Consider the following 26,346-nt stretch of genomic DNA (forward strand, 5'->3'; position numbering starts at 1 on the left):
GGTCGACATTCCCTCCACACATGCTGCGTGTCCTGCTGTATCCAGCCAGCCAGCGAGGGCACCTCCTTGGAGACCAGGCCTCCAAGGGAGGCTGGCTGCAAGACACACAGCTGGATCAAATGGGATCCACAATGTCTTCCTTTTCTCATGTTCTTCTAATGCAGAGCAAAGCAATGGAGCATCATGGAAGCTGATAGTGAAGTGCTTCACTGTGTCCCAGCCACACAGGGCTGCTATGTCGGCTCTCCTGTGTTCTTCACTACAGTCTAAAAAAATATATCTTATTACATCCACCCTTCTCAGGGGCAGACACTAGCACAGAGAGGCTGAAGCACCGGTGCAGGGCTCCCAGCAGATAAGTGTTGGCTCGGGAATCCACACCCATCCCAGCCCCACTGTGCAAGGGCCTCCCTGATTTCTGGTTACCCTGCTATGCATTCAGGTGGCTGCCTTTGCATAGTAAAGTCTGGGGTTTGACTCTGCCATTGTTCCTCAGCCTTGCTTATTTGTGATTAAGTTCTCTGGGGAGAACTGGTCAAACCAAGACCCAGAAATCATGTGTCATGGGACAAGCTGCCAAGCATCTCTAAGCTTCTGTACTTCCCTGGATAAATTGGGGATGATGACACCCCATACATTGCACTGTTAGAAAGAATTGTGAGCTGACAGGTCAAAATCACACAGCCCCAGTCCTCAGCATGGCACAGTGAGTACCCAGCACATAGTCTTGTACATGTGTGGACTTGAATCACAAGTGCACAATTAGGTTTTCATGCATTAAAGATAAGTGTACAGCTTAACACATTGTTGTGTGGTGCACACTCTTGTTGCCTGTAAATACATCAATCACAAAATCAGCACCAGAGTGACCTTCCCTCACCCGCCCCCCGCCCCTGCTCCTCCTTTCTCACATGTGACCCCTCCCTGCTCTGAAGCAAGACCATGGTCCAGGATTCTGTAATATTCATTTGCCTGGATTTCTTTATAGTCCAGCTCCCTAATTTTCAGATCGCTGAAGAGTTTGCTTGTGTGCCTTGAATTCTCTATAGAATTGTGCTATCTTGAATTCTCCATCATGCCGACTGCGTCATTTTGCTCAGCAATGTATCTCGATCTGTGGTTTTGATGATTTCTTGTGCATAGCCATCCAGGAGATGATGTTTTCTTTGCTGTGCAGTGTTTCCAGGGTATAGAGAGATCCCAGTACATTTATCTATCCCACTGTGGATGGGCCCATTTACCTGTCCTACTGTGGTTGGGCGATGGGTGTCTGTTTGTCCTGGGGTTGGGGAATCTCAACTAACTGCTGGTATTCACTGTTCTTGGGTGTGTCTCCCAGTACACGCAGGCACACTCTGTGTGGGGAGCTTCCAGGGAGTTAGAATCAATGGCACCCATCGAGTAGTTGATCTTTGGGTTACTTTGTCTGCAGTTTTTCAGGTACCGACGTTTTGCTGGCATGTTCAATTTACACTCCTCCAACAGTATGGAAGATATGGGGGACCCCACTTGCCCGTCCATGCTTTGTGTCCTCAGAATCCAGCCAGCGGAGAGTGGGTGGTATTCCACTGGGGTTCGAATCTGCAGTTCCCTGAATTCCTTTGAGCTTTCCTTTCATATTTTATTGTCCATTAGATTTCCTCTTATGGTTTCTGGCATTTCTTGACTGGTTTGACTTTTTCTCATTAATTGATAGTTTTTATACAGTTTAGATATGAGCCCCCTGATTTTTAGGTGTGTTATAAAAAGATATGTTGCACATTTATTTTTCCACATTCCCACATCCTTAGTAGGCTCTTGAATCTGATGAGCGAAGTTCTTAACTGTAACGCAAACCAGCTTCTCCACCTTTTCCTTTGATGGCTAGTGCTTCTTCTGTGTGAGAATCGTGAAGTCATTTTATTCTCTCATCTTCTAGAAGTTTTGTTGTTTTCCTTTTTACATCTAAGTTCCCCAGTTTGCCTGGAATTCATTTTTGCTTGTGCTGTAAGGTGAAGTTTTTGTTTTTCCTTTATAATTTAAAGTTGTTAGCCAGACTCAGTGATGCACACCTGTAATCTCAGTGACTGGGAAGCTGGGGCGGGAGGGTTATAAGTTCAAGGTCAGTCTGGGCAACTAGGTGAGACCCTCAGCAACTTAGCAAGACCATGTCCCAACATAAAAAAAGCCTGGTGATGGTAAAGTGCCCCTTGGGTTCAATCCTGATCCCCCCAAAATTTATTTGTGCATGTGTGTATATGTGTGTAATATACAAACACACACACACACACACACACATACACACATGAAATTTCTAGTTGTCCCATCCCTTCTCCTAGTACACTGAAATACACACCGCTTGTCATAAATCAGGTGTCGGCAAAGGTATGGGTGATTTCTGAGCTGCATCCTCTGCTTTATCGGGACATTCGCTGTTCTTTGTGCTGAAAGCACCCTGTCTTCATCATCATAGCTTTGGAAGCAGTCCTGGCACCCAGTAGGACAAGTCTTGGCAACTGTTCTTCAGAAGCGTCTAGACTGGTCATGGCTCTCAGCGTTTCAATAAACAATTTAGAATCAGCTTGTCACATGCCAAAAACAAGCAAAAAATATTTTCTAGTACTTTTATACATTAACTATCATGTATCATTAATAAATTTGCATAATTCTTCCTGGACCAGTAAATTTCAAATAGAAAATTTCAGATGGATTTTTCAAATTCTTGTTGGACTAGATGCATGTGACCTGACCCTCTGTGAAGGCTCAGTAGTGAGCCCCAGGGCTGCATTGCATATAGAAGGAGGCACGTTGCATGGAAGGGTACACAGTCCTAACCCTAACCCCTTGCAGAGAGGACTGAGAAAGAGCCCTGGGTGAGGAGTGGCAGGCAGGGTCTGTGTCCAGCTCTGCATCTCTCCTCAGGGTGCACAGGGGATAGCCCGTCATCGAGGAAAGTCACTCCCTTCTTGCTCTCCATGGCTTCTGTAGCTGGTGCTCTTGTTCCCACATTCTGTGGAGAGTTAGTGTGTCCACTGTGTGTCAGCAGAACTAAGGGTATAAATAATTAAGGACCCACCTCCATCTTGGGGAGCCTAACTCCCCAGGGTCTCTGGGACTGCGCCCCAGTCAACACCATGTCTTAGAAGTGACCCAGCCACATACAAAAAAATGTTCCGTGGTCAGATAACAGAAGAGCTTCCTGCAGCACCCTGCTCATGCATGTTCACAGCTATGCGACTGAAGTGTCTCAGCCTTTAGCCCAGCACTCCCCAAGTTGCCTAATGATTGTATTAGTTTCCTATTGCTGCTATTAATAAATTACTAAAAACGTGACTTAACACAGATTTATCTGACACTTCTGGAGGTCAGAAGTCAGCGCGGGGTCTCACTAAAACTAAAATCAAGGTAATTTTTGGCACGGCTGAGGTCGCTCCTGGAGGGCAAATCCATTTTCTTGCCTTTTCCCAGCCTTTAGAGGCTGTTTGAGTGCTTGGCCCCCGTGCTCCCACCACTCCATGGGCAGCGTGGCTCGTCCGATCTTTTTCATGAGGCCATCTTTCTGGTTCTGTCGCCACAGTTCTAGCTGACTCCTCTGCCTCCCTCTTCCACATTTAAAGGACCCTTGTGATTATGTTGGGGATGATCCAGTATAATCTCTTTAAGGTTACCTGATTAGAAACTTTAATTCCATCTGCAACCTTAATTCCCTTTAGTCATTTAAGACCACAGTCCCAGTTTCCAGGGATGTGGCTATGGGCATCTTTGAGGCTGTCATTCTACCTACCAGCAGAAGCTGAGTCAACTCATGAGTCCGCTCCTCCTGCTTCAAGGCACACCTGGCTCAGCAGCACCTGCACCTTGTAGGGCTAGGTAGGGGCGGAGCATCTCTCTGTGTCTCCAATTCTTGTCCTAAGCTGCTCCTGGCAGCATTCCAAAAGCCGGTTTGATTCCTTTCATTCTGCAGAATGCAAACCCCACCAGGGCAGGGATTTTGTCTGTTCCATTCACTGCCATATCATACTGCCTGGCATATGCTAGGTGTTTGATACATATTTTTTGATCCACTAACAGTGGTCGGTAGTCTCTCCAATAAAACAGCAAGTTTCTTGAGGGCAGGATCTCCTTGACCAGTTCATCTCTTCTTCCCCAGGGCTTCAAAGCAGCTGGTGCTCAATCTAAAGACTGTCTAGCATGGGAGGAGGCAAGCTCACCAGCAGGGGGCCATTTCCTGCAGGAATTTCTCACAGTCCCTACCCTATTTGGGCTAATCTGGCACATCCAGAAACCCCTTCAACCTCTGAGCACAGGTTGAGATAATCAGCTTCTCAGAAAAATCTGCAACTGTGGTTCCCAAACTTCCCTGTTTCACTTTGACAGTGTCTCAACTATATTTTTCAGTGAATCTGCATGAATTAGCTGATCATCTTATTTATTAAGCAGTTAGGCTCAAACTTGCTATTATGTCCTAACAACATAGTAGCTATTTGAAAAAATAATACACATACATTAAATAAAACTATTTTTATCTTTAATCTTAATCTCTTACAGAGGGGACATGTGTCCTGGCTGGAAATAACATAGCTTCTCAAACCTTGAAATCAGATTAGATTTGTCATCCTCATTTCCTATTCCAACTGATTTACATAAGAACTTTTTCTCATAGCAACTGCAGAAAACTCAAGTCTGTAAAGATCAGATGTCATCTAAAGGAATATGGTGTGAGCCACTGTTGAAACCACCAGCTACCTTGGAGGAGGAGTCCCACGAGTAGTGTGTGACTGCCGGGTTAGCTTTCCATTATGCTTGGCCAGCAGTGTCCAAGCAGAGAGTAGACCCGGGACACTCAGTCTATCTGTGTCCTGGGGAAACTGACCTCTGCTGCTTCCCAGTAGGCATCCTCTCCTGGCCTGGACTGTTCTCAGCTGGAGCTCATCTCCCTGAGGATGGCCTCAGGAGTGAGGCACAGAGGTGACATGAGTTCTAGAAGGAGGGGGACCAGGGACCTGGGTGCACACTGGCCTTTATTGTAGGAAGAGAGACAGGTGTCATCTGTCTGTGACATGAGCTCTGGAAGGAGGGGTTCCAGGGACCTGGGTGCACACTGGCCCTTCACTGTAGGAAGAGACGGGTGTCATCTGTCTAATGGGCACTTCTGTGGCTCTTGCTATGTGCTATGTACCAGGCACTATTCTAAGTGCTTTGTAAATAGTAGGTCATTCAATCCTGACCATAGCCCCATGAAGCTGCTCTCATATTACGCTCATTTTACAGATGAGGAAACGGGTACAAGGAGTACCTTGTCCAACGTTCACAGAGCTAGGACATGGTGGAGCTGGGATTTGGACCCAGGTTCCTGCCTTCACCTGCACTTTTCCCTCAGTGGGTCAGGAAACTTGGCTTCAGAAGCATCCCTCTCCTTTTGGATGTGTGCTGCTGGCAAGGCATGGGATTTCTGGGATCCTATTCCTTCTGCTGTGAAGGGAACACAGTAAATTCACCCTTGAGTCATTGAAAGGATTGGAGGAGACTGTGTGTAAAGTGTTTTCCATTACACAGGGTAAAAGAAAGAAAGACGTCTTCACATTTCTCAGGCAGCCTTCGTGTAAAAGAGCCTGGAGGACAGCAGGGGGCAGCACTAGGCTGCAAAAGAACATTTTCTCCTGGGCCTGAAGCACTACCTATTCACACAGGGATCCTGGATCTTAGTGCCTGAGATAATCTGTTTCTCATCCGTTTAAGCAGAACATTTGAGGTGATTTTGCTAAATGAGTAAGAACAAAATCACAGATTGACAGAATTAATTCAGTGGAGAGCCACAGACGCAAATTCAGAAGTAAATCCATGGTCAGCCTCACACCTCAGGAACCAACTCTCCCTGAAGACGCAGGGCTGTGCCCTCTGCAGCTGCACTATCTGAGGTGCTGCCCTGGGATATTGGTGAAGCGGAAATGGTGCCTCCTGGTGATGTGTCCCTGAGGAAGAGCCACTTAGAAAGTGACCCCCAGAGAGTCCAGCTGAATCTCTGGAAATGGTCTTCTCACACAAAAAAGAAAAAGAAAAAATTGTTCCCTATCCTTTTCAACTCCAAGTTGTATGGAAACCTAGCCCTCTTCCAGAGGAGCTGGAGCAACTCTTGGTTGGTGCCCTGTGCTCCTTGCTCACCCATCTGCATCTGCAGGCCACTGTCCACCTGAGCTGCCAGAGCTTTTGCAGGCCCACTGGGCCCTGCAGCCCCAGGATCAGCAGCTCAAGGGAAGGCTAGGACCTGAGGAACAGTCAGTATTCAGGAAATATCTATCAAAAAGGAAGCTGAGTTAAACAGATACAGCCTGTGGATTTTCGTTTGGAATCAGTTCTTTTCCTAGGATCATTCAAAAGTTTTGTACAAAATTCCAGGTACTAGATCCATCAGATAATTCTACACAGACCAGGGCCAGCCTTCTTCTCAAATCCTGTGGACAAATGAGCTCAGAAAACTGTAACTGCCAAGAAGACAGTGACACACAAATGGGGTGGGGTGGGGCTTGCAAAATCAAAATTAGTAAAATGCCTAATTAGCTCTTCTCAAAGCATGTGGTGTGAATTTTGTTATTTGCTAAATTTAGTGAACATAAACATTTCATTACATTTGAAAATAATTTGTGGCTTACATTTTTTTTCTCACTTTGCAAGAATTCTTGAGTTTGCACAATGAGTACTGAGAAATCTTAGCAAACCGTGAATTCCATGAATTATCTAAAGCCACATAAACACAAAAATCAAAATTATAAAAGTCCTTCGAAGTTGTTGATGGCAGGAAAACTATTAATGATAGATTTGGATCTTTTTTTTTTTCATGTGTTTGATTTATGGGTGAAGTCCCCCAAAGGAATGTGTGCTGTGGCCTACAAATATCTCTGTCAAAGCAATCTATCAAAATAATATAAAATCCTGGCATAATATGCAGGACTTTAATGGATTTTCTGAAAATGAGAAATCCTGGATCTTCCCCTCTCAGATGTTTAGACTCATTCCTGGAAGATCATTTGTAATAATCAGACATCTCATCTGATCAACATAAAATGATCTCCTTGACCTTTGATGATTTGCTTACTAAATGGCTTCTGATTTTAATCTAACCTTTTGTCTTCTTTCAGGAATCCTGTTCACAATGTTGGTATTTGGACCTGCCTGTGGATTTATTCTGGGCTCTTTCTGTACCAAAATCTACGTGGATGCAGTCTTCATTGACACAAGTAAGGAGCAGACCTTGATTTCTAACCACCACATGTGAACATTTCCTTCCTCGTAAAGGAGTCTTCAGCCTCTAGGCTTCTAAAACCTTCCTACTAAGCTATAGCCCTATATTAGTCAGCCTTCTGGTGCTGTGACAAACACCTGAGGTAATCGATCTGAAAACAGGAAATGTTTACTTTGTCTCATGGTTTCAGGAGCTGATCTGTGATCAGTTGGCTCATTGCTTTTGAGCTTGTGGTGAGGCACCACATCATGGTGAGAGCAGAGCCGTTCACCTCATGGCAGCCAGGAAGTGAAGGCAGAGAGAAAGAGATCAAGGTCCCAATATCCCCTACTGGAACACATGACTTAGCTTCCTTCCATCAGGCCCCAACGCTAAAGGTTCCACCACCTTCCACAGTGCCACAGGCTGGCTTTCATTCTTCAGATCTGTATTTTATTTTCCTCATCTGTAAATTAAGCAATTCAGTAATCACATCTGCCCCAGAACTCTTTTTAAGAATTAAGTGAGAGGGTATATGTGGAAGGAAATGCCTGGCATTTACTCATTGCAAGTTGGCCCATTAACTGTATGAAAGCCTTCCTTGCTGAACTGAAAATTGTAACACCTGTTCTGGAAATGTGAAGTTCAAGTTGCTTTTGGGATCAGTGAGACAGATGACTTAAAAATCCTTTCTGTAAAATCACTGTTGTGATGGGCTTTGTCAGGAAACACCCCACTCGAAACCATCTTAAGAGAAACCTTTTGTGTTCTTAACCAGAAGAACAAATGTGTTTCTTACTTTGCTCTGTGATCCTGTGTGATTGAACAGTGTGCTAGTCAGCGTGGGCTTAGGTGATGCTGTGGTCACAAGTAATTCCCAAATCTAAGTGATTTTTATCCATCCAGAATTTATCTGGGTCACACTCCCTGTCCAGCATAGGTTGGGGGTGTTAGAGAGTATGGGACTTGTTTCATTGCTCTAGGATAACAGAAGCTTCATCCTGACCCCTAACTTGTACAGTTGCCATGGCAGGAAGCCAGTCTGTGACATACTACACAAGGGCTCTTGAAACTTGTGTTCAGAAATGACACATATTATTTTTACTCATTTGCTGTGTGAAAAAATGACCTCAAATTTAGTGACTTGTGCATTTTTTATCTCTCATTTTTTTTTTCTGTGGATCTAGAGTACAGAGCAGCTTAGCTAGATGGTTCTGTTCTAAGTTACTCAGGTTACAATCAAGGCATTGGCCCAGTCAGCAGTCATCTCAAGTCCTAGAGGAGAAAGGATCCACTTCCAAATTCATGCCTTTGGTGTTGGTAACCTTAGAAGGTCCATTTCCAGGCTGACAGCCCTGGACCTCTACAGGGGTACTTCACCAGGAGCAAATACCTAAAGAGAGAATGTAAGAGAGAGCACCTAAGATGAGGAGCCACAGTCTTTTTATAACCTCATCTAGAATTGGCATCTCATGACATCTGCTGAACTCTGCTTGCTAGGAGCCAGTCATTTGTTCACTTCCACTGTCAAGCAGGAGATAATTACACACAGACATGAATACTGAGGGACAGGGATCTTTGAAGACCATCTGAGACACTTTCTACCCCATGTGGAAAAAAGTCTATCATGTGCCTGAAAGAGAATACTGTGTTTCTGTGTAGTTCAATGAGCAATGAAGCCACAGTTCCTCTCTGAAAACAGAAGGGAGAAGCCATACCAACTTTTCATGCTGATCTGTTCTCAGGATCAATAAGAACTCTCAGTCCCTGGGTTCCCAATCTATCACCTTTCGACAGTGCTAAATTTACTAATTCACCCCAAAGAAATAATGTGGTTTTAAATCCAATCGAGTCGCTTTGTGATTCACTCCATTAATCGCACTGATATATTTACTTGTAGCTAATGACATTACAGATTTCCAAGTGGAAAATAAAATCAAGTGCAGCCTTATTTATTCTTGTCAAGTGCTGGGAGGTGGTGGGATGCCACTGCTTCCCGCAGCTGGCTGGCCTTTTGAACCCCACTCCCAGCAGGCAGCGTGAAGGGTGGGTTGGTGAGAGAAACACCCAGGAAGGGAGCCAGCGGTCATCTTGCTTATAGGGTCAGGAAAACCAGCTCTCAATGCTATAGCACAGGACAAGAGATGGGAGGAGGATAAGGAAGGGAAAGCTGACCTGAGGGAAACTTGAAGTAGCTGGGCTACACATTCTGCCTTTGGCATATAATCCATAGCTCCTGGAACCAAGCTTGTGAATGACCACAATTTGAGCCAGAAAGAACTCAGGTATCACTCTCTTCCAGATATTTCATATTCCCATTAAGGAAACTGAGTTCCAGAGAGGAAAGGAGAGGGACCCAATGTGAAGGGTGCATCTATATAAAACCCAGGTCTCCTGAGCCAACATGCAGGTATCTACTTCAAGATTGCTCTCATCCAGCTCCCCAATGAGAAACAGATCCAAACAGGGAAATCCTGCAAGTACCAGCATTTGGATCTCTTTTCTCAGTGCCCAGAATAACTAAAGAAGTGATAGACAGGTAGCTTGGCAGGGTGGGGTTTACTTGTATACTCTCAGAACACTCAGCTTGATTAGGCTATTCCTTCAGCCTAGAATGCTGTTCCCATCCCATTCTGTTAACCTATTTGCTCACCCTTCAAGCTCAGTGTGAAACAATATCATCTACAGTTCCTATCTCATTGTCAGTTTGTTACCTCCCCTAGGCAAGACAGATGGGCACTTTTCTCTTCTGTCAGGGCATCTTGTGATTGGCAGTCTTCTTCACTCCAAGTTGACAGGGGACTTCCTGGTCTGTTTCTGGGAAATGGAAGGATGCTTTGTAAGTCACCATCTTTGTTTGCGTCTTTCTCCAAGGTCCTGAGGTTGGGTTGTTGGTGCTGCTCCCTGCCAGGAGAGGGCAGAAGAACACCATGTATTCTGTTATGGAGTCAGCCACAGAATTCTACAGTTTCCAGCAATTTTTATAATTTCCAATTTTGTGACCAAAAACTTGTCGTCGATAAGTGGATTTGGCTATATTTTGAGGAAGGGATTCTCCATACTTTAATGCCTTCCCTGTATTTTCCTCACTTAATCTAAAAGACAGCCTTGCTTTAGGACTGTTCAATAAGCAGGAACATTATCTGAAGTCTGAATGTTCAGGGGCTAGGGATATAGCCACATATTTCTAAAATTACAGCTGAGAGCAGGGGGCCTGGAGAGTCAGTGGCTTCATGTGGAGGCAGCAAGGTAGGTCACAGAGGACCTTCATGTGGGTAGCAGACGGGGGTGGGGGAAGAAATTATCTTCCCCCCATGCAGCCTGGTGGCAGCTGGGGAAGCAACACAAGAGGAAGAGTCTGGAACCAAATCTGGTTGGAACCTGAGAATAGGTGCAGCAGAGACTGCAGTGGAGGGGTTGCTCGTAGGATTGGGCTTCTGTGGCAGGAGAGGTCCCATGGGACAGCTCCTCTGGAGGCTCACCTGGCTGGGCCTGGACATGGGATTCTGTTGCCCTTGCCTTTCATCTGTTTGATGGCAATGGGGCTTCCTTTGCCTCTCTTCTTAAGGAGAATGGATCCCTCTTCTGAGAGCTGCAGGGAGAAATGATGGTCTTTGCAGGATTTCCCTGTTTGGATCTCTTTGTTAGATGAAAACTCAGTTAGGAAGAGAACCTTGAAAAAGAGAGGACTCAGTTGCAGAGCGTGCTCCCGATCGTTGAATTGACCAACCTTGACGGTTTGGACTTATTAGGTGAAGATCAGAAGCAGCAGTTGCCCCAAACTGATCACTTACTGAAGCTGTGCATAGATTGTTTTATTGGAAACTCAAAGCCTTATCATGGGAGTAAGGGACCTGCTATTGACAAAGCTTTATCATGCACAGGGTAAGAGTCTGGGCATAGGACTCGGGCCTGAATCCGAGACTCCTGACCTGGGGGATGTTACTTCTCACATGTCTGTGTGCAGGTGACACAAGTTAATCACTCAGCATTTAGTGCCTGGCATATAGTAAGGACACAATAAACGATAGACTAAGGAGGAAGCTGAGCCGTTAACTAGTTTCCACAGCCAGTATGGGATAGATCCCCGATGCCACCCCAGGCTTATCTTATCCCAAACCCCACTCCTAGCCTAACAGCTTGCTTTTCTGAAGCCTGGTTTTCACCAGAAGGCTGCTCCCTTCCATGGACAAAGGCCTTGCAGAACTCACCTGACCTCACCAGCACATCCATATCCTAAGGCACCTGCCAGCTGGCCCCGAAGACAGCTGTAAGGTGTTTGCATCTGGAGCAAAATATGGCCATCTGTTTGCTCCACAAAAAAAGGTCAGCAAGCTGAGCACCTCCTGCTCTGCCATTCAGAGAGCTGGTGCCACTGCCAGCCAGATGCCTTCATTTTGGACTGATTAATCCAGTGACTGGGATCCTGAATGTTCCCTGGCACCCTTCACACCCCTCCCTGTCTCCAATTTCTAATTAGGTTTGTAACTTAATGATACTCCTGGTGTTCTGAAGTCCCATAGCAAAAGTTTGGCAAAATAAGTTCAACAAATAGGTAAATGAACTTTTTTTTTAAGGCACCCAGAGAGCTATAGGGATGTTTACATACCAGGAAGAAGTAGAAATGTCCTTGTTTGCTTTGACCTGCTTTTCTCACAATCTCAGGTTTCCTCATGGATGGACTGGTTAATGGGTGTTAAACTGGTTTAAATCCCATTATGAGTGATTTCCTTTGACATTGGAAATGGATGGGATTCTCAAAGGGCCCCATAGGTGCACTTGCCCCTCCTCAGAGAAAGCAAACAACTGTCACCTACTCACTCAGCTTACCCAATGCAAATAATAAAAATATCCCCAAATTCAGATGCCCAAAGGAAAACATTAGAAAAATGGATCTTATAAAGAAAAAGACCCTTCTCTGCCCAGGGACTTCTAAGCAAAGCCAGGCCCAACTGTGTCTGGTCTCTTGGCAGACGGGCCTACCATCATGGTGCACCCAGCAGGTAGCTCTCCTGCTCTGCTCCTGTCCTTCCCTCTAGGTTATGCTGCAGTAACAAATACCCCTGACACCTCACTGCCTTAAAGTCCTGAAGGTTTGTTTCTTGTTTGTATTATACATCTAAATTTCTACCTGAAATAAATAGCATGTTTTACCAGTGTCTATATTGGCCAAGTGATAGACATGTGGCTAAAGGAAATGAGTCCTCTGAAGAAATCATTCCTTGCTCAGGATTTCCCTTCAGCTGGGGATACTATCCTGCCCCATTCCACTCAGCATCTTTCTTCATCCATGCATCTGACTTCATTGACCATTTGATGCATTTGACTAAATGAGACAGATTGGTGCTTTTCTGTTGTGCTCTGAGCATCTTGCTGACAAAAGCCTTCATTAAAAGGCTGAAACTGCAGTAATTTTTTAAAGTCAAGACATGAACTAGAATCAGGTAGAAAAAAAAAAAAAGAGGTTTTTTTCAAGCCTTGCCTCCACAGAGCAGGAATGTCTATTTCTTAAGTCTTTTGTACTAGGCAGGGTACGATAGGTTATGTCATAGTGACAAATACCCCTGAAATCTCAGTGGTTTAGAGAACTAAAGGTTTATTTCTTATTCATACTGTACAACCATTGCAGGTCCATAGGAAATCAGGTTTATTGTAGCCTGTCAGATAACATTTAGGAGGAAGAAATTTGGGGATTCATAGGCCAGTTTGTTTACTCTTCCACACAGAAGTGACACATGTCCCCTCTGCTTATGTTTCATGGGCAAAACTCTGGCACATGGCTACATCAGACTTCATAGAGTAAGGAAAGTGTAATCCCCTTGTCCCTGAAAGAAGAGGCTCTCCGAATGCAGACACTGCCAACATCTACCACTCCATTGTTTGTCAGCCTGGGTGGGAAACTCCCCCTCAGCATCAGTAATTCTGGAACAGTCTCTACTGAGCCTTGGCAACTGCCAGGCAAGTGGAAGGAAGTTTTCACCATAGCTAGCCCAAATGCCTCATAAAAATATTATTCATTGTGGAGATGGGTGGAGAAAAGAAGTTTCCAGACTGGGTTCAAGCGTTAGTCATCTTTCCAAAATCAGACTGGAAGTCAGTCATGAAGCCTACCCATGTAGAGAGCAGACACTCCAGAGCCAAGTGATTTCTCCCTTAGGGTCTTTTTCTCCCTGCCACAGTGCTCTGGGTAATTAAAATTAAGGGGAGGGGGGAATCAATACTTCTCAAAATAGCCAATGTTGCTTTTCCTGATCTACAAAATCTTGCCCTTCACCTAGCTCCCTGCGGACCCCATTTTCTGGCTTCACCCAAAAGGCAAGCGTGCTTTGGTTCTAACACAGAAGATGCACTCTTCCCTGTCATTCAAACTTCCAGCCAAACCTAGCCTTTCTGCATACATGCACATACCTACAGGAGTAGGTCCACTGGTTACACAAACAGCTGCCTGCCACCCCCACTGCCATTTCTCTCCCCGGGATGTTTTCTCACACTTACAACAGAGTCACTAACTTCCTGTGACTTTCCACGTAGGACTGTTTTTGTTTCCCCAACAACTGCTAGGTTTTCTTTCTCTTTCATCACTCACATCTGCCAGGCTCCAATTCCCCCTTTATGGAGCCTGTAGACAATGCAGGGGAGCTGGCAGCTCCCTTTGTTTTCATTCATTGCTTAGCAGCAGGTGAAGAAACAGTAAGTGACTAGTGAAACAGTCCTAGTGCTCTTCAGCTACCCCAGGCAATTTCACTTCCTTTTCTCTTTCCTCATTTGCATAAAAATACTTTCAGGATCACCTTGTATTTTCCTATGCCTAAACTTCTTTAAAAAACATAATCCAAATATTGAACTGCTCATTTGTATACAAAGAAACATAAAATAATAAGAGATGCCACATGCAAAAAACCTACTACGTGCCAGGGATTCTTATGATCTCTCATCCTTGCAACTACTGTAAGTGGATGCCATGTTTATTTTGCAGATGATAATACTGAGGCCCAGGGAGTGCTATGGCTAATAAGGGGAAGGGCTGGGTTTCAGCCCCCAAGTTCTCTGAAACATCTGGTCCCTGGTTAATGCCGCTGGGTGTACATCAAGGACAGAGATCAACCGTGTTGCAGAATCAGCTTGCCACCTCTCCAAAGAGCTGGTGGTCTTAGGCCCACTGTACAAAGCACAGGAAGGAATCATTCACCCAGATTGCTGTAGGGAGCAGAATGCAGATTATCGAGGGCAACAGTATAGCAGAGTGGTAGAGTGTGGGCCTTTATGGGCAAATACTGGGGTTATAGTTTTCCACTCTGTGAACCTGGGCAGGGAACCTATCCATTGTGAGCCTCAGTTTCCCCATCTAAATAAAATCAGATAATGAATAGGCAAAATAGGGGTCATGAAATTTCTCTGCTTTGTAGAATTGCAGGGAGGGTTGACTGGGACACAAATGACTGTGCTCTGCATAATGACTGGTGCAGACAGACACCCTCTGTAAATGATGGCTGGCATCATCATTAGTGTTAGCTGAGGAGTCTTCAGGGAGAGCGCTTTATAAATGCTGAAGTATTCATCTGGTGTCTGCAGTCATTACTCTTTCAGGAGCTGACCATCCATCTGGTCCAGGCCTGCAGACCAGTTGGTCTTAACTCATGTGCCGTTCTGTAGGTCTCCAAGAATTTCCTTCTGGGCTCCAGGAGCATGGTTTATCATCAAAGAGCAATTCTTCTGGGAATGATGCTTTGCAGGGCAGCTGTAAAGAGAAAGAAGGAAAAATACCAAGGAGAAGGCTGTAGTCTGTGTTTCCATGACTTCAGCTGGCAAGTCAAAAATAACAGTCCAGTGAAGCCAAGCCACATACAGAGGGTGCCTCTAAGCACATGAGCTGGCTGCAGAGCTTTCTCGTAGAGGGACAATGCCAAACCACAGGCCACCAACAAGGTTTGAATTAACCTGTCCACTGGCAGGACCCAAGCCCTAAAAAACAAGCTGGTATCCATTGGCTACTCAAGCATGTGCCAGACACGATTCTGAGCACTTTATGGCTGGTGTGGTTGGTTGGATTTTCCCAGTGACCCCATAAAGTAAGTACTGTCATTGTCATCAGTGTTATATAGATTAGTAAACTGAGGCATGGTAAGTTAAGCCACCTGCCTGAAGTCCTGCCGAGAGAAGAGACACGAGTTTTTCAACCACGGCACCTCGGGGGTACATGGAAGTCCAGCCCTGTGCTCTCCGTCTACTTTCATTATCTTCCCTTGGAAGCTGTAAATCTGGTTTAAGACAGGGAGAGGGCCCTTGAATGGGATTTCAGGTGAGCTGTTTGGGGGGTGAGTGTGAACAGACCTAGTGAAAGCCTACCCTCCAACAATAAATGTTTCCTTATGTTTTCACACGCACACCTTGGCAGCGCTGCTAAGTCAGCCAATTCCAGCTTAGATTCAGAGGCGTCTGGCTTCTCACTGGTTTTGTTTAGACTGATATAAACACAGGGTAGACAAGAAAATTAAGGAGAGAACGTGATCAGTCTCAGGCTCCGAGAGAAACCAAAGCGCTGACGTGGAACCGATGGGTTTCCTAGACCAGTGGCCCGGTTCTCCCTCCCTGGTCTCTCTTTTATTTTTTTTTTATTTCTTTTTTTTTCCATTTTATTTATTCTAATTTGTTACACATGACAAAATACAGTTCAATTCACATTACACAAATGGAGCACAATTTTTCATGTCTCTGGTTGTACACAAAGTAGAGACACACTATCCATGTTTTCATACATGTACTTAGGGTAATGATGTCTCATTCCACTGTCTTCCATGCTTCCATGCCCCATCCCTTTCCCTCCCTCCCCTTTACCCTATCTAAAGTTCATCTGTTCCTCCCATGCTACCCCTCATCTCCATTATGAATCCGCCTCCTTATATCAGAGGAAACATTTGGCATTTGGTTTTTTGGGATTGGCTAACTTCACTTAGCATTATCTTCTCCAACTCCATCCATTTACCTGCAAATGCCATAATTTTTTTTTCTTTTCATGCTGAGTAATATTCCATTGTGTATATATGCCACATTTTCTTTATCCATTCATCTACTGAAGGGCATCTAGATTAGTTCTACAGTTTAGGTATTGTGAATTGGGCTACTATAAACATTGATGTGGCTGTATCCCTGTAGTATGCTGTTTTTAAGTCCTTTGGGTATAAACCAAGGAATGGATAGCTGGGTCAAATGGTGGTTCTATTCCCAGTTTTCCAAGAAATCTCTATACTGCTTTCCAGAATGGTTGCACCAATTCACAGTTCCCCCAGCAATGTAAGAGTATGCCCTTGACCTTAAACTATACCACAGAGCTATAGTAACACAAACGGTATTGGCACCAAAATTGACTGGTAGACCAATGGAACAGAATAGAGGGCACAGAGACAAACCCACATAAATACAGTTATCTTATATTCGACAGAGGCACCAAAAACATATGTTGGGGAGAAGATAGCCTCTTCAACAAATGGTGCTAGGAAAACTGAAAATCCCTATGCAACATAAGTCCCTGTATCTCACCATGCACAAAACTCAACTCAAAGTGGATCAAGGACCTAGGAATCAAACTAGAGACCCTGCACCTAATAGAAGATAAAGTAGGCTCTACTCTCCATTATGTTGGATTAGGCCCCAACTTCCTTAATAAGACTCCTCCCTGGTCTCTTTCTAGAGCCCTTGAACCTCTATACTGCAGAGCCTCTGCTGCTCAAGTCCTCAGCAATATCTCCATGGCCTGTGAGTCCCCGCCACTCAGCTGTGCTCTCTCCTTTTTTTTTTTTTTTTTTTGCAGGTAACCTGGACATCACTCCAGATGACCCCCGCTGGATCGGAGCCTGGTGGGGTGGCTTTCTGCTCTGCGGTGCCTTACTCTTCTTCTCCTCCCTCTTGATGTTCGGGTTCCCACAGTCCCTGCCCCCACACTCAGACCCCGCCATGGAGAGTGAGCAGGCCATGCTCCCAGAAAGAGAATATGAGAGGCCCAAGCCCAGCAATGGGGTCCTGAGGCACCCCCTGGAGCCAGATAGCAGTGCCTCCTGCTTCCAGCAACTGAGAGGTAAGGGTAGCTCTTCCACCCTTGGTCCAAATAATAAGGAGGTAGAAATGGGAGGGGATTCGGGAAAGGGTGGTACTCAGGACTGGGTGCTAGAGGACTTGAATGGAGGCTGACTCATATTTGTTGTGCATGACTGCCCCCTACAGCCCTGTGCCTATGGCCAGACTTGCTTGCTGAGAACAAATGTAGTCAGCATTTACCGCTGGAACCCCAACGGTTAATGTAGGACCTGATGTCCAATAAGCATACGTGTCTGTAGATGGAAGAACACAAATGGGGAGTAAGGAAGCAAAACCTTCCAAGCAACTCTTTTCAACTCTTTAAGTCCACTTACGAGCACCTTGAAGCAACAAAGGATTTTTTCAAGTAGGCTCCCTTTGCTTGGTGCACACATTCTTTAAAAAGCCACATCCAAAATGCATTTCTTCAGATTCATTGTCCTTCCTTTGCTAAAGATGAGAGATGTGTTCCTTCCGAAGTAAATGCCAACCCCCTCTTGGTAACAGAGCTATCCAATGGAATGCAGCAAAGCCCCGACTATCGTTTTTAAAAGAAAAACGAGCCCAGCTTTTCTGACAAAATGGGTGAAGCGTAAACAGCGATGCAGAATGAGAATAAGAGGTCCCCCCAGGTTGCTTCCATCTTCTGCACAGTCCCTTCAAGGCAAGGAAAGTGACAGAGTAGCTGAATGTCACCCAGCAGCCTCTGAAGCAGCTCACTGTCTGTCACAGCTGCCCCCTGGTGAGCTACGTGTGGTGATCCCTAATTCACAGGACTCCTTGCTTGGGTCCAGTGAAACACCTGCTGGATTTTAGAAATGAGCAGGCTGCTGCAGGCAGGAGCAAGGAGGGGACACTGTTTCCCTGGTGGAATAAAGGCAATGGCCAGTCACCTCTTTGAACAAACTGAGCACTCAGCTGCTGAGACAGCCCTTGGCATCGACAAATGCAGCCCTCCAGGACTCTCTTTGATCTAACACTAAGAGTCTCTATGCTGAGCATCTGTATAGCAAGGTGCACCTGCTATGGATGCACAAGAGCCTTGGATTGCCTCATATTTGGACCACCGTCTCCTCCTCTGCAGCTCAGCCATCCTTCACTTCTCCCTGCGGTGTTTGCACAATCACACAGTTCTTCCCTGAAAGTACTGTCCTGTAAACAGAAGCACTGCCTGCAGAAGACTGTTAATCCTACCTGTTAGTCCATTAGGCATTGAAAGGATGCATGTGATTTCTGAAAAGACATAATTTAATAACATAATATCATGTCTGATTCCATATTCCATGCCAGTGTCTACCAATGCTGGGATTTGGAATTATCTGTAGAAGATCTTAAAATCCATCTAAGTTCTAGAATGCATAGGTAAGTGAAAGGGCCACCAAGTTTTGTCCTCAGAGTTTGCCTTGGTGGGGACCACCCTCCTCGTTATATTCTAGAACTTAATTAATAACACAGTTACTTCTGGGAGACTCCAAGCTGGCTGGAGGATGATGCCTGCTGCTCCTCTCTAGCCATAGAGACCATCCCAATAACCAAACTCACAGGAACAATTGGATGACACAAGAGTGGGCTTGGCAGAGGACACCCAGAGTGGTAATGCCCGCCTCTCCTGATCTCTCCTCACCCCAGTGTGACAGCCCTGTCTCTCAAGAGGATCACAGTAATCTCTCATCTTCCATCTCTGGGCTTACAAAGATCAAAGAACTCACCACCCTATATGGGAACAGACCAGAAGCCAGCAAGGACAGCCTGGGACAGGGAAACCATAGCAGCAACAACACATAAGGGCAGGGAGATGACAAGCAGTGAGGAGCTCACCTCTCCCAAGAGGAGCAAGGAAAGGATCAAAGGCAAAGCTGAACCGAGTCTTGAGGGGCTGTCATGGCTTCAGAGTTCCTGAGATCCTACTGGGGGTCGGGTACACAATGGTGGCTTAGTGGCTTATATCCTGGAGCTGGTACTTCACTAGGGGAGGGCTGCAATAGGTGAGGTCAAATCAAAAACAATATAAGCATTAGGTGGGCTGTACCTGAGCTGACAGGTGCACAATTGGGTGGAAAGGTCCGGAACACACTAGACCACAAATGATCAGAAGTTGTGATCTGTATACACACCAAATTCTGATTTTTCTGATTAACAATTCCAAGAGGCAGCAGGAGAGGAAGGCTGTGTCTCTAGAAGACTCTTCCCCAGAGCCAGAGGATAGCCATGTGAGCTGTTAAATCTTACACAGGCCAGCACATGGAGAAGGGGCCCTGGTGCTTGCATTCATTCTTTCCCCCATGAGACTAATGGTTTTTCCAGGTGGACATTTTCACCAAAAGCACAGTGCAGTGGCATGGTGGCAACCCCAAACTAAGTTTTCATCCAGTTTTCAGCCTTGAAAGCCCCTGTGGTCTCCAGGCAGCGTACTACATGTTTATGCATAAAAATAAGCTGAGCAATGTTGCACTTAACAGAGGAATTAATAAGGCTCTCAAAACCTGTAGGTTGCAGTTGTTCATGTGTTTTGCTTGAACTTGCAAAAGGGTTTCTTCTTCTGCCATCAATCTGTGTCCCCTGAGTGCTCTGAGTCCCCACCTGGGTTCAAATCCAGCTCAGCCACTCTCACTGGGCCATGTCACTTTACTCTGCTAGGCTTTACCATGTGGGATCTAGTTTCATCTTTACCACAGCTGCAGGAGGATGGTATTATTACTTATGTCCACTTACAGAGGAAATTGAGCTGTGGTGATATGGGAGTTTGGGTCTCAGGTTCATTTTTTCAGGGCACTCCCCTCAAGAAGCAGGCTTCGAAGGTTGATTTCCAACAAAGCCAGCCATCGGTTGGGTTTGTAACCCTTAGCAGAAGGTGAAGGATGGAAAGCAGAGTCTTGTTCCAGAATAGCCCAGGAGTCCCCAGCTTGTAGTGACTGTCATGTAAGCATTTTCCAAAGCAGGCAGCAGATGAACAAATGCTTGGGTTTATTAAACTCCAGTAACTCCCCCAGGTGGAAGCCTGCCAATCCAAGGCACACTTTGCATTTCAGCTGTGCCACCAAATAGCTTTTCTTTTAAGTCCTGGCTCTGAAGGCCTCCTCCCTGATCTTGCTCTTTGAATGGCCCAGCTCTGCCCCAGGTAGCTCCCTATGTGTCTAACACTGTTCTTTCTTCCCTAACCCATGAGTAAGCTGTGTGTTGGCTGGGACTACACCTGGCATGGCCTTCTGAATCTAGGAGATACTCAGCTTTTTGCAGAATTCTTTGTAAAAGGCTGCACCTGGAGAGAGGAAGGAATTCAAGTGACTATAATAGACAGTACTGCATCACTGTAAATCTTAAATTTCACATCCAGATTTTTAATAGGTATTGGGCTCATTTTGAAATAGACATGTATAGAATTATCAGCTAGTCCCCATTACAGGTCACATCCACAGTCTTGTGTTTCATTATAAGTTGTCTCTGGAACCCTTGGAAGCCTTGACAAACAGGACCTAGGACTGTTCTCCACCTTCACCCTCAAAAGCATCTGAGATGCTCCTCCTTGCTACTGTTTCTTCCTGGAATATTTTTTCCTCCTTGGGATCACTTCTGGGCTGGGCTCTGTCCTCATGTTCCTAGGAAGTCTCCTGCAGCCCCTCTATGTGCATGTCACTAAGTGCCTAGGACAAGATGAGCTGCATTTCTCTATCGCTCATGTAGCCCCAGCAAAGTACCTCCTACTGTGTTACCATGGTGGTCTGGCTGCTTGTCTGGATCTACCAAAAGACTGTGGGTCTCCAAGGATGAGATTTTATTTTATCTGCTCATTTGTAGTGAGGAGCACAGTGCTTGGCATGTAGATGGCATCTACATAAAGTAACAAATGCACACTTTCTTGCCAGTGTGCACATGTGTGCTCCCACACATGTTAACAGCAATTGAGGCTGTTTCCCCTGCACTGCCATTGAATACCCCCAGCCTGAGGAGGCTTTGGTGCCATTTTACAGATAAGGGAGTTGAGGCTTAGAGATGGAAAGGAAAGACTTTTGAACTCTGGTGAAGACCCTGATGCCTGTCTTCTTAATCATGACATTGTGCTGCTTCATCTGACAATAAATGACTCTCTTAAAGAACAAGTGATACCGCCAGGTGCAAACTGACTTTTCGGCAGTCTATTAAAACTTTGGCTGTCACACTAGAATAGCACAGATATACCCTAAAGCAATGGGTCTTGCAGACAAGTCTCCAGCCTAAAAGGCAGGGAAGGACACCCTCCTGTTAACACTGGCACATCTTGAACTTCTAGCTGGATGAATGTTACTGCTCCAGAGGTCCCAAACCTGCAGGGCACAACCTGCCTTTGATCACTGAGAGACCAGAGCAGTCAAGAGCCGAGTACTCTTTCTTCTGTGTCTTTCACACTGACCTATCTGTCCAAGTTGCCTCTCTCTGTCCCAGAAAAGATACCCAATTGGGAGACAGCAAGTAGTGGCTGAATGGGTTGGGCAGGACTAGGGTGCCAGGCTCAGAGTCATGAAATTCATCATCCAGACCCTGTAATTTCTGCTACTGGGTCCCACAGCAGATGTGGTGGGGGTTGTAACTGACCTCTGTGTGACTTTCCTGGACTTTGAAGCTTGGGCTAGGGAGTGGTTAAACCAAAAACCTAGGTTCCCCACAGCTAGGACTGGACCCAGGTCCCTAGACACCATTTGCAGTGTGTTCTCTGCCGTTTCCCACAGGATTCTCTAAACTGTTAATGAAATGACTAAGGGGGATAAAGGGAATCCGCCTAGGACCCAAGGCCCTTCCTGTGTGTGATAATGGTTTCTGCTTTACTTGCTTTTCTCCAAAAGAGCACATGTAGAACCCCAGCTCTGGAGGAGACTCGCGTTTAGAGAGCTGAAATGTGCCGGGGCCCAGGGCAGCCCATAACTCAGTTTGCTTATTTGGCCACGCAAATCACTGTACGGCCTGCTCCTGCCCCTGGTCTTGCCCACACTGTAGTCTGCCCCAAACCCCTCCAGTCTGTTTCCACACTGAGACCTTCTCAGAAAGCACCCATACATATCACTACCTGCTGCTTAAAAAGAAAGAGGCCAAGCCCTTCCGAGGCCATTGCAGCCTCTCTCACACCTCCTGCTTGCTCCTTCCATGCCCCTCTTCCCAGCCTCCTTTTAGTCTCCTGTATTCCCTGGAGCTCCATTCCTCCCAGGAACTTTGCACTTGCAAAGTCCTGGGAGGAATTCTGGAATTCTGATCCCCTCTTCAGACATCTGCTCCTCACCTCATTTGTGGAAGACATTTTCATGACCTCCTGTCAGAACCCCTTCCTAGGCTTGTCATCACTTTATCTGTAAATGTGTGCTTATTTAATTCCTCCATCAGCCCAGTCAGGGCAGGGACCATGTCTGCTTTTGCTCATATCCTGGTACACAGCAGGTGCTAAATCCCTGCTATCTGATAAGCAGAGGAGCAAATGAATGGCTGGACATGCATCACCAAGCCCAGTGCAGTTTTCTGCTTTCCTTACTGCTCCCCTGCTGCCATCCCACCACCACCTTGCACTTTGGCCTATGTGTGACCTTCCCAAGGACACGGGCATGGTCAGGGCCTCTTAGGTGCTGAGTGCCACCATCAGCCCATAAGTGACTCACCTGCGTCAGGGAGGGTCCATGGGACCAATTGTCGGAGCTGACTTCCCAGATAACACTGGGCTTCATGAGATCACTTGTCTATCTCTAGCAGGTATTCCACTTGCTGGGCAAGGGACAAATTCACCCCCCATTACAGGACTTTACTCACACCCCTGGCTTCTGTGTTTCTGCTAGGCCTCTTCCATCCCCTATCAGTTTAGCCGTCGATTTGGGCTACATTTTTCTTAATTAGGGGCCTGTGCCTTTCAGCCAATTGTTATTGTGAGGAGCCTGGTGATCTGAGAGTCCTTGTTCTGCAGGCTAAATGGCTGAGTGTTTTTTATTGCACGATTTGTCTTCAGAACTGTGCTCTCGCCTTGTGTAGATTTCCTCTGAAAATCTTCTTTCTTGATTCCGTGGTGAAGGGAACCATCTGCCCTCCCAGACACTTGGAATCCTGGGCCAGGCAGTAGAAGTTGTTGTTATAGGTCCCCAGGGACCAGGCTGGTCAGTGGCTTGATTATGTTCTTATCAGTGTTGATGGAAATCCTGCTGGGACTCGCACCGGGGGATATGTCTGTGGATAAGCTGCTGTCTTCAAGTTATTTCATCAAAGCCACCAAGACATACATGTGTGAGGGCACCTAGCCTGATGCAGGGCATTCTCTTTGATATTCCTGGAGCATTTGTTAAATGAATGAGTAGAGGAAATAACCAGAAGGTGGTGTTTCCCAAAAGGGTTTCCTTGAAACACAAGTCCTCTAAGTTGCTCAGGGAAAAACACATCCACAGCAAAAGGAAAGTGGTTATGTGCCATGTAAGTGGGAACCCACATGCACTGTGACCCTCTTAGAGAGCCATACTTTATATTAGCCCATTCAAAGCTCTGGGGAAACCAGCTGCAAGAATACTGGCTGGCTTTGTTTTACCCCAAACTTCCCATACCTGTGTGACTACAGACCTCTCTTATTCATGTTCAACTCCAGCCACTTGGCAGAGGCAGCTGGAATGCAGACTAGAAGGTGACGTGAGGAAGGATGAACTGAGGACCTCAAAGGGAAGGCTTGCAGACCCCAAGTTTGGAGGCAGCATTGAAGCCTGATCTAGAAGGAGTAGGACCCCCAGGAGGAGAGACGAGAAGGGCTTCAGGCCAGGAGGCACAGGCAGGCAGAGGCATGTGACAGGAATATCCAAGGCGTGGACGGAAGGTACATGTCTGGTGTGGAGAAGGGGATTTAGAAAAGGCAGGCTGGGGGAGTTCCTGCAAACAGCCAAGTTCCTGGGATTTGAAGCTACTCAGTTCCTAATAAAATTGTAAGTGAATGACTGAAAGCCTTGGTGTTGACCTTCCACAGAGTCTGGACTTTGTCATGGGAGCCATTGTTTGCCAGCCAGGGGTTGGAGTCAGCACCACCTGTAGAATGTCTTGCAGTGCCCCATGTGTTTTCATGCTCACCCCAGGAATGCTGGTCCTGCCAGAGGCCCAAGCAGCTGGATGTCTGAAACCCACCCAGAGAACTCTTTAGTGAAATCCCAGCTGAAAATGAATGCCAGAGGCAATGGGGGTCCTGTGAGAGGTCCCCACTGGGGACCGACAGGTCAGAGCTGTTCCCCCAGCAGTTGTATCTAAGTTGGAATGGTGGAGGAAGGGAAGGAACCCTTCCACAAATAAGCTGGGACACTCTATGGGCTCCTCTTGGAGATGGATGGTGACATTGGCACGTTGAGCGCTCTGAGAAGGTCTGCTGTACCCAGAGCTTTAGGAAGTAACATCAGGGACCCTGGGCTTCAAGGGGGGCATTTGCCACAATTCAGGTGCTTCGCCTCACTGTCTCTTTTCTGGATGTTACTGTTTCTCTTTCCAGGAGTGAACTCCCACATCATTAGAGTTTCCATTTTCACGAGGGCTAGGTGCAGTCAGCGCTGTGCCTCTGAGGTGGGGCACCGTTTTCCCCTGGAGAAGGTTCTGAGAGGCTGGTGTGAAGTAGGGAAAGTGGCTGTTTGCTTACAAAAGACTCTTTATTCCCTTAGTCATTCTCTGTCTGCCACCTCTGCCACGGGAAGATACAATATTTGGGTCTGAATAAGATGCGGCTGCTTCCCAGGCTCCTTTCTTTATCTCTGCATCCTGTGGTGAACCTGTGCATCCTACTTCCCTCTCCAGAGGAAGGGAAGGGGCTGGGTGACACCAATTTGGAGTTGCAGCTTGCAGGAAGCCAATCACCCACAGAGGTAGATGCTCTGTTCCTGATTTAAGCCGGCTCATGGGTTTGGCTGTGTTGACTCTTTTTCTCTTGGGCCTCCCAGGTGGGATTATAGAGTTGGTGATCATAACAGAATCAATGGAATTGATGGGCTCTGGGTTGTCCTGGCCAATCCACACCCAGAAGACACTTGGCTTCCATTCTAAATGCTTGTTTCCAGTGCTGTGATTCCTCCCTCATTTGTTCACACAAACCACAACAGTTTCTGTACAAAGGAAGCCTCCCCCTCTGCCTGCTGCCTACTAAGGACTAGTGAATACCTAGTAGTTATTTCTTGCAAGCCTGCAATGAGAGGGTTCCCAGAGGCTTCCTTGACAGCCTACGCAGAGATTAGGGGACAGGCTGGGTCACAATGATGGGGCTCTAGTGGGTCCAAGGCTGGGGCCAGTGTGTGGTAGTCACTTGCTTCCCAAGAACAGTTCCAGACACTGCAGGCCTCTTCTTCTACCTGGACTTTCCCCCACCCTTACCCAAGGGAATGATTTAGGCACCTCAGGAATCACATGGGAATGAGGAAGAGATGTACACTTTAGATTTCTGGCCCCACAGGCAAAAAAATCATTTACCATGACTTTATGAGCTAATTGTTCCCACTTCTGCCATGGACCATGAACCTGTGGAATTTCCCTAATGGTTTGATCATGCATTTGTCTCTGTTAATGTTGTTTTTTTGTTGTTGTTGTTGTTTTGTTTTAAGAGACTAGACTAGTCCTGTTCAGGACTCTCTAATTCATTCATTCATTCATTTATTGGATTATTTAATCCATCTTGCATTTATTCAGCATCTGCTCTTATGGGACATGGCACCCACGTCCAGTGATGAAGCCTCTCCGTCCCTCTTCTCAGAAGGACCTAGGCAAGGTGTTGGTGTAGTGATGGTAGCTCACACTGGGCGTGTAGGGCACCAACTCAGAAGCTAATTAACATTCATGCTAGATGATTTTGCTTCATTTTTCATAGGATTTACTCTACCTTGGGCTCACTTTTTTATCCCGGCCATAGTATTTTTCCACATCTTCATTATTTCTTCCTTTCTCTTTTCTTTTTGTTGTTCTCATTGTTTATGATTTAGAGGTTTTCATTTACCTCACCCCAGCTTCCTCCCGCTCTGTTTTCTTGGGTCCCATGCATTGTAAAGCACTTTGTGGCAGCTCAGCTTGCAGAGAAACAATTTTTTGTTGATTCAAATCCCCATGAAGGTTAAGGGCATGGGCTC

The 26,346-nt window shown here is 46.1% G+C and overlaps 1 protein-coding gene across 4 annotated transcripts in view; it reads left to right on the forward strand.

Moving 5' to 3' along the window:
- The window catches only part of Slco3a1 (solute carrier organic anion transporter family member 3A1), a 381,072-nt gene that overhangs the window by 217,700 nt on the left and 137,026 nt on the right, over positions 1 to 26,346 (forward strand). For all 4 annotated transcript variants that reach the window (XM_078051215.1, XM_078051216.1, XM_078051214.1 and 1 more), the window contains exons 3-4: positions 7,116 to 7,214; positions 17,007 to 17,270. In XM_078051215.1, coding sequence (XP_077907341.1) covers positions 7,116 to 7,214; positions 17,007 to 17,270 — 363 coding nt within the window. The remainder of the gene's footprint in view (positions 1 to 7,115; positions 7,215 to 17,006; positions 17,271 to 26,346) is intronic.

The sequence above is a fragment of the Ictidomys tridecemlineatus genome, chromosome 5, assembly GCF_052094955.1.
Source record: "Ictidomys tridecemlineatus isolate mIctTri1 chromosome 5, mIctTri1.hap1, whole genome shotgun sequence".
Lineage (NCBI taxonomy): Eukaryota > Metazoa > Chordata > Mammalia > Rodentia > Sciuridae > Ictidomys > Ictidomys tridecemlineatus.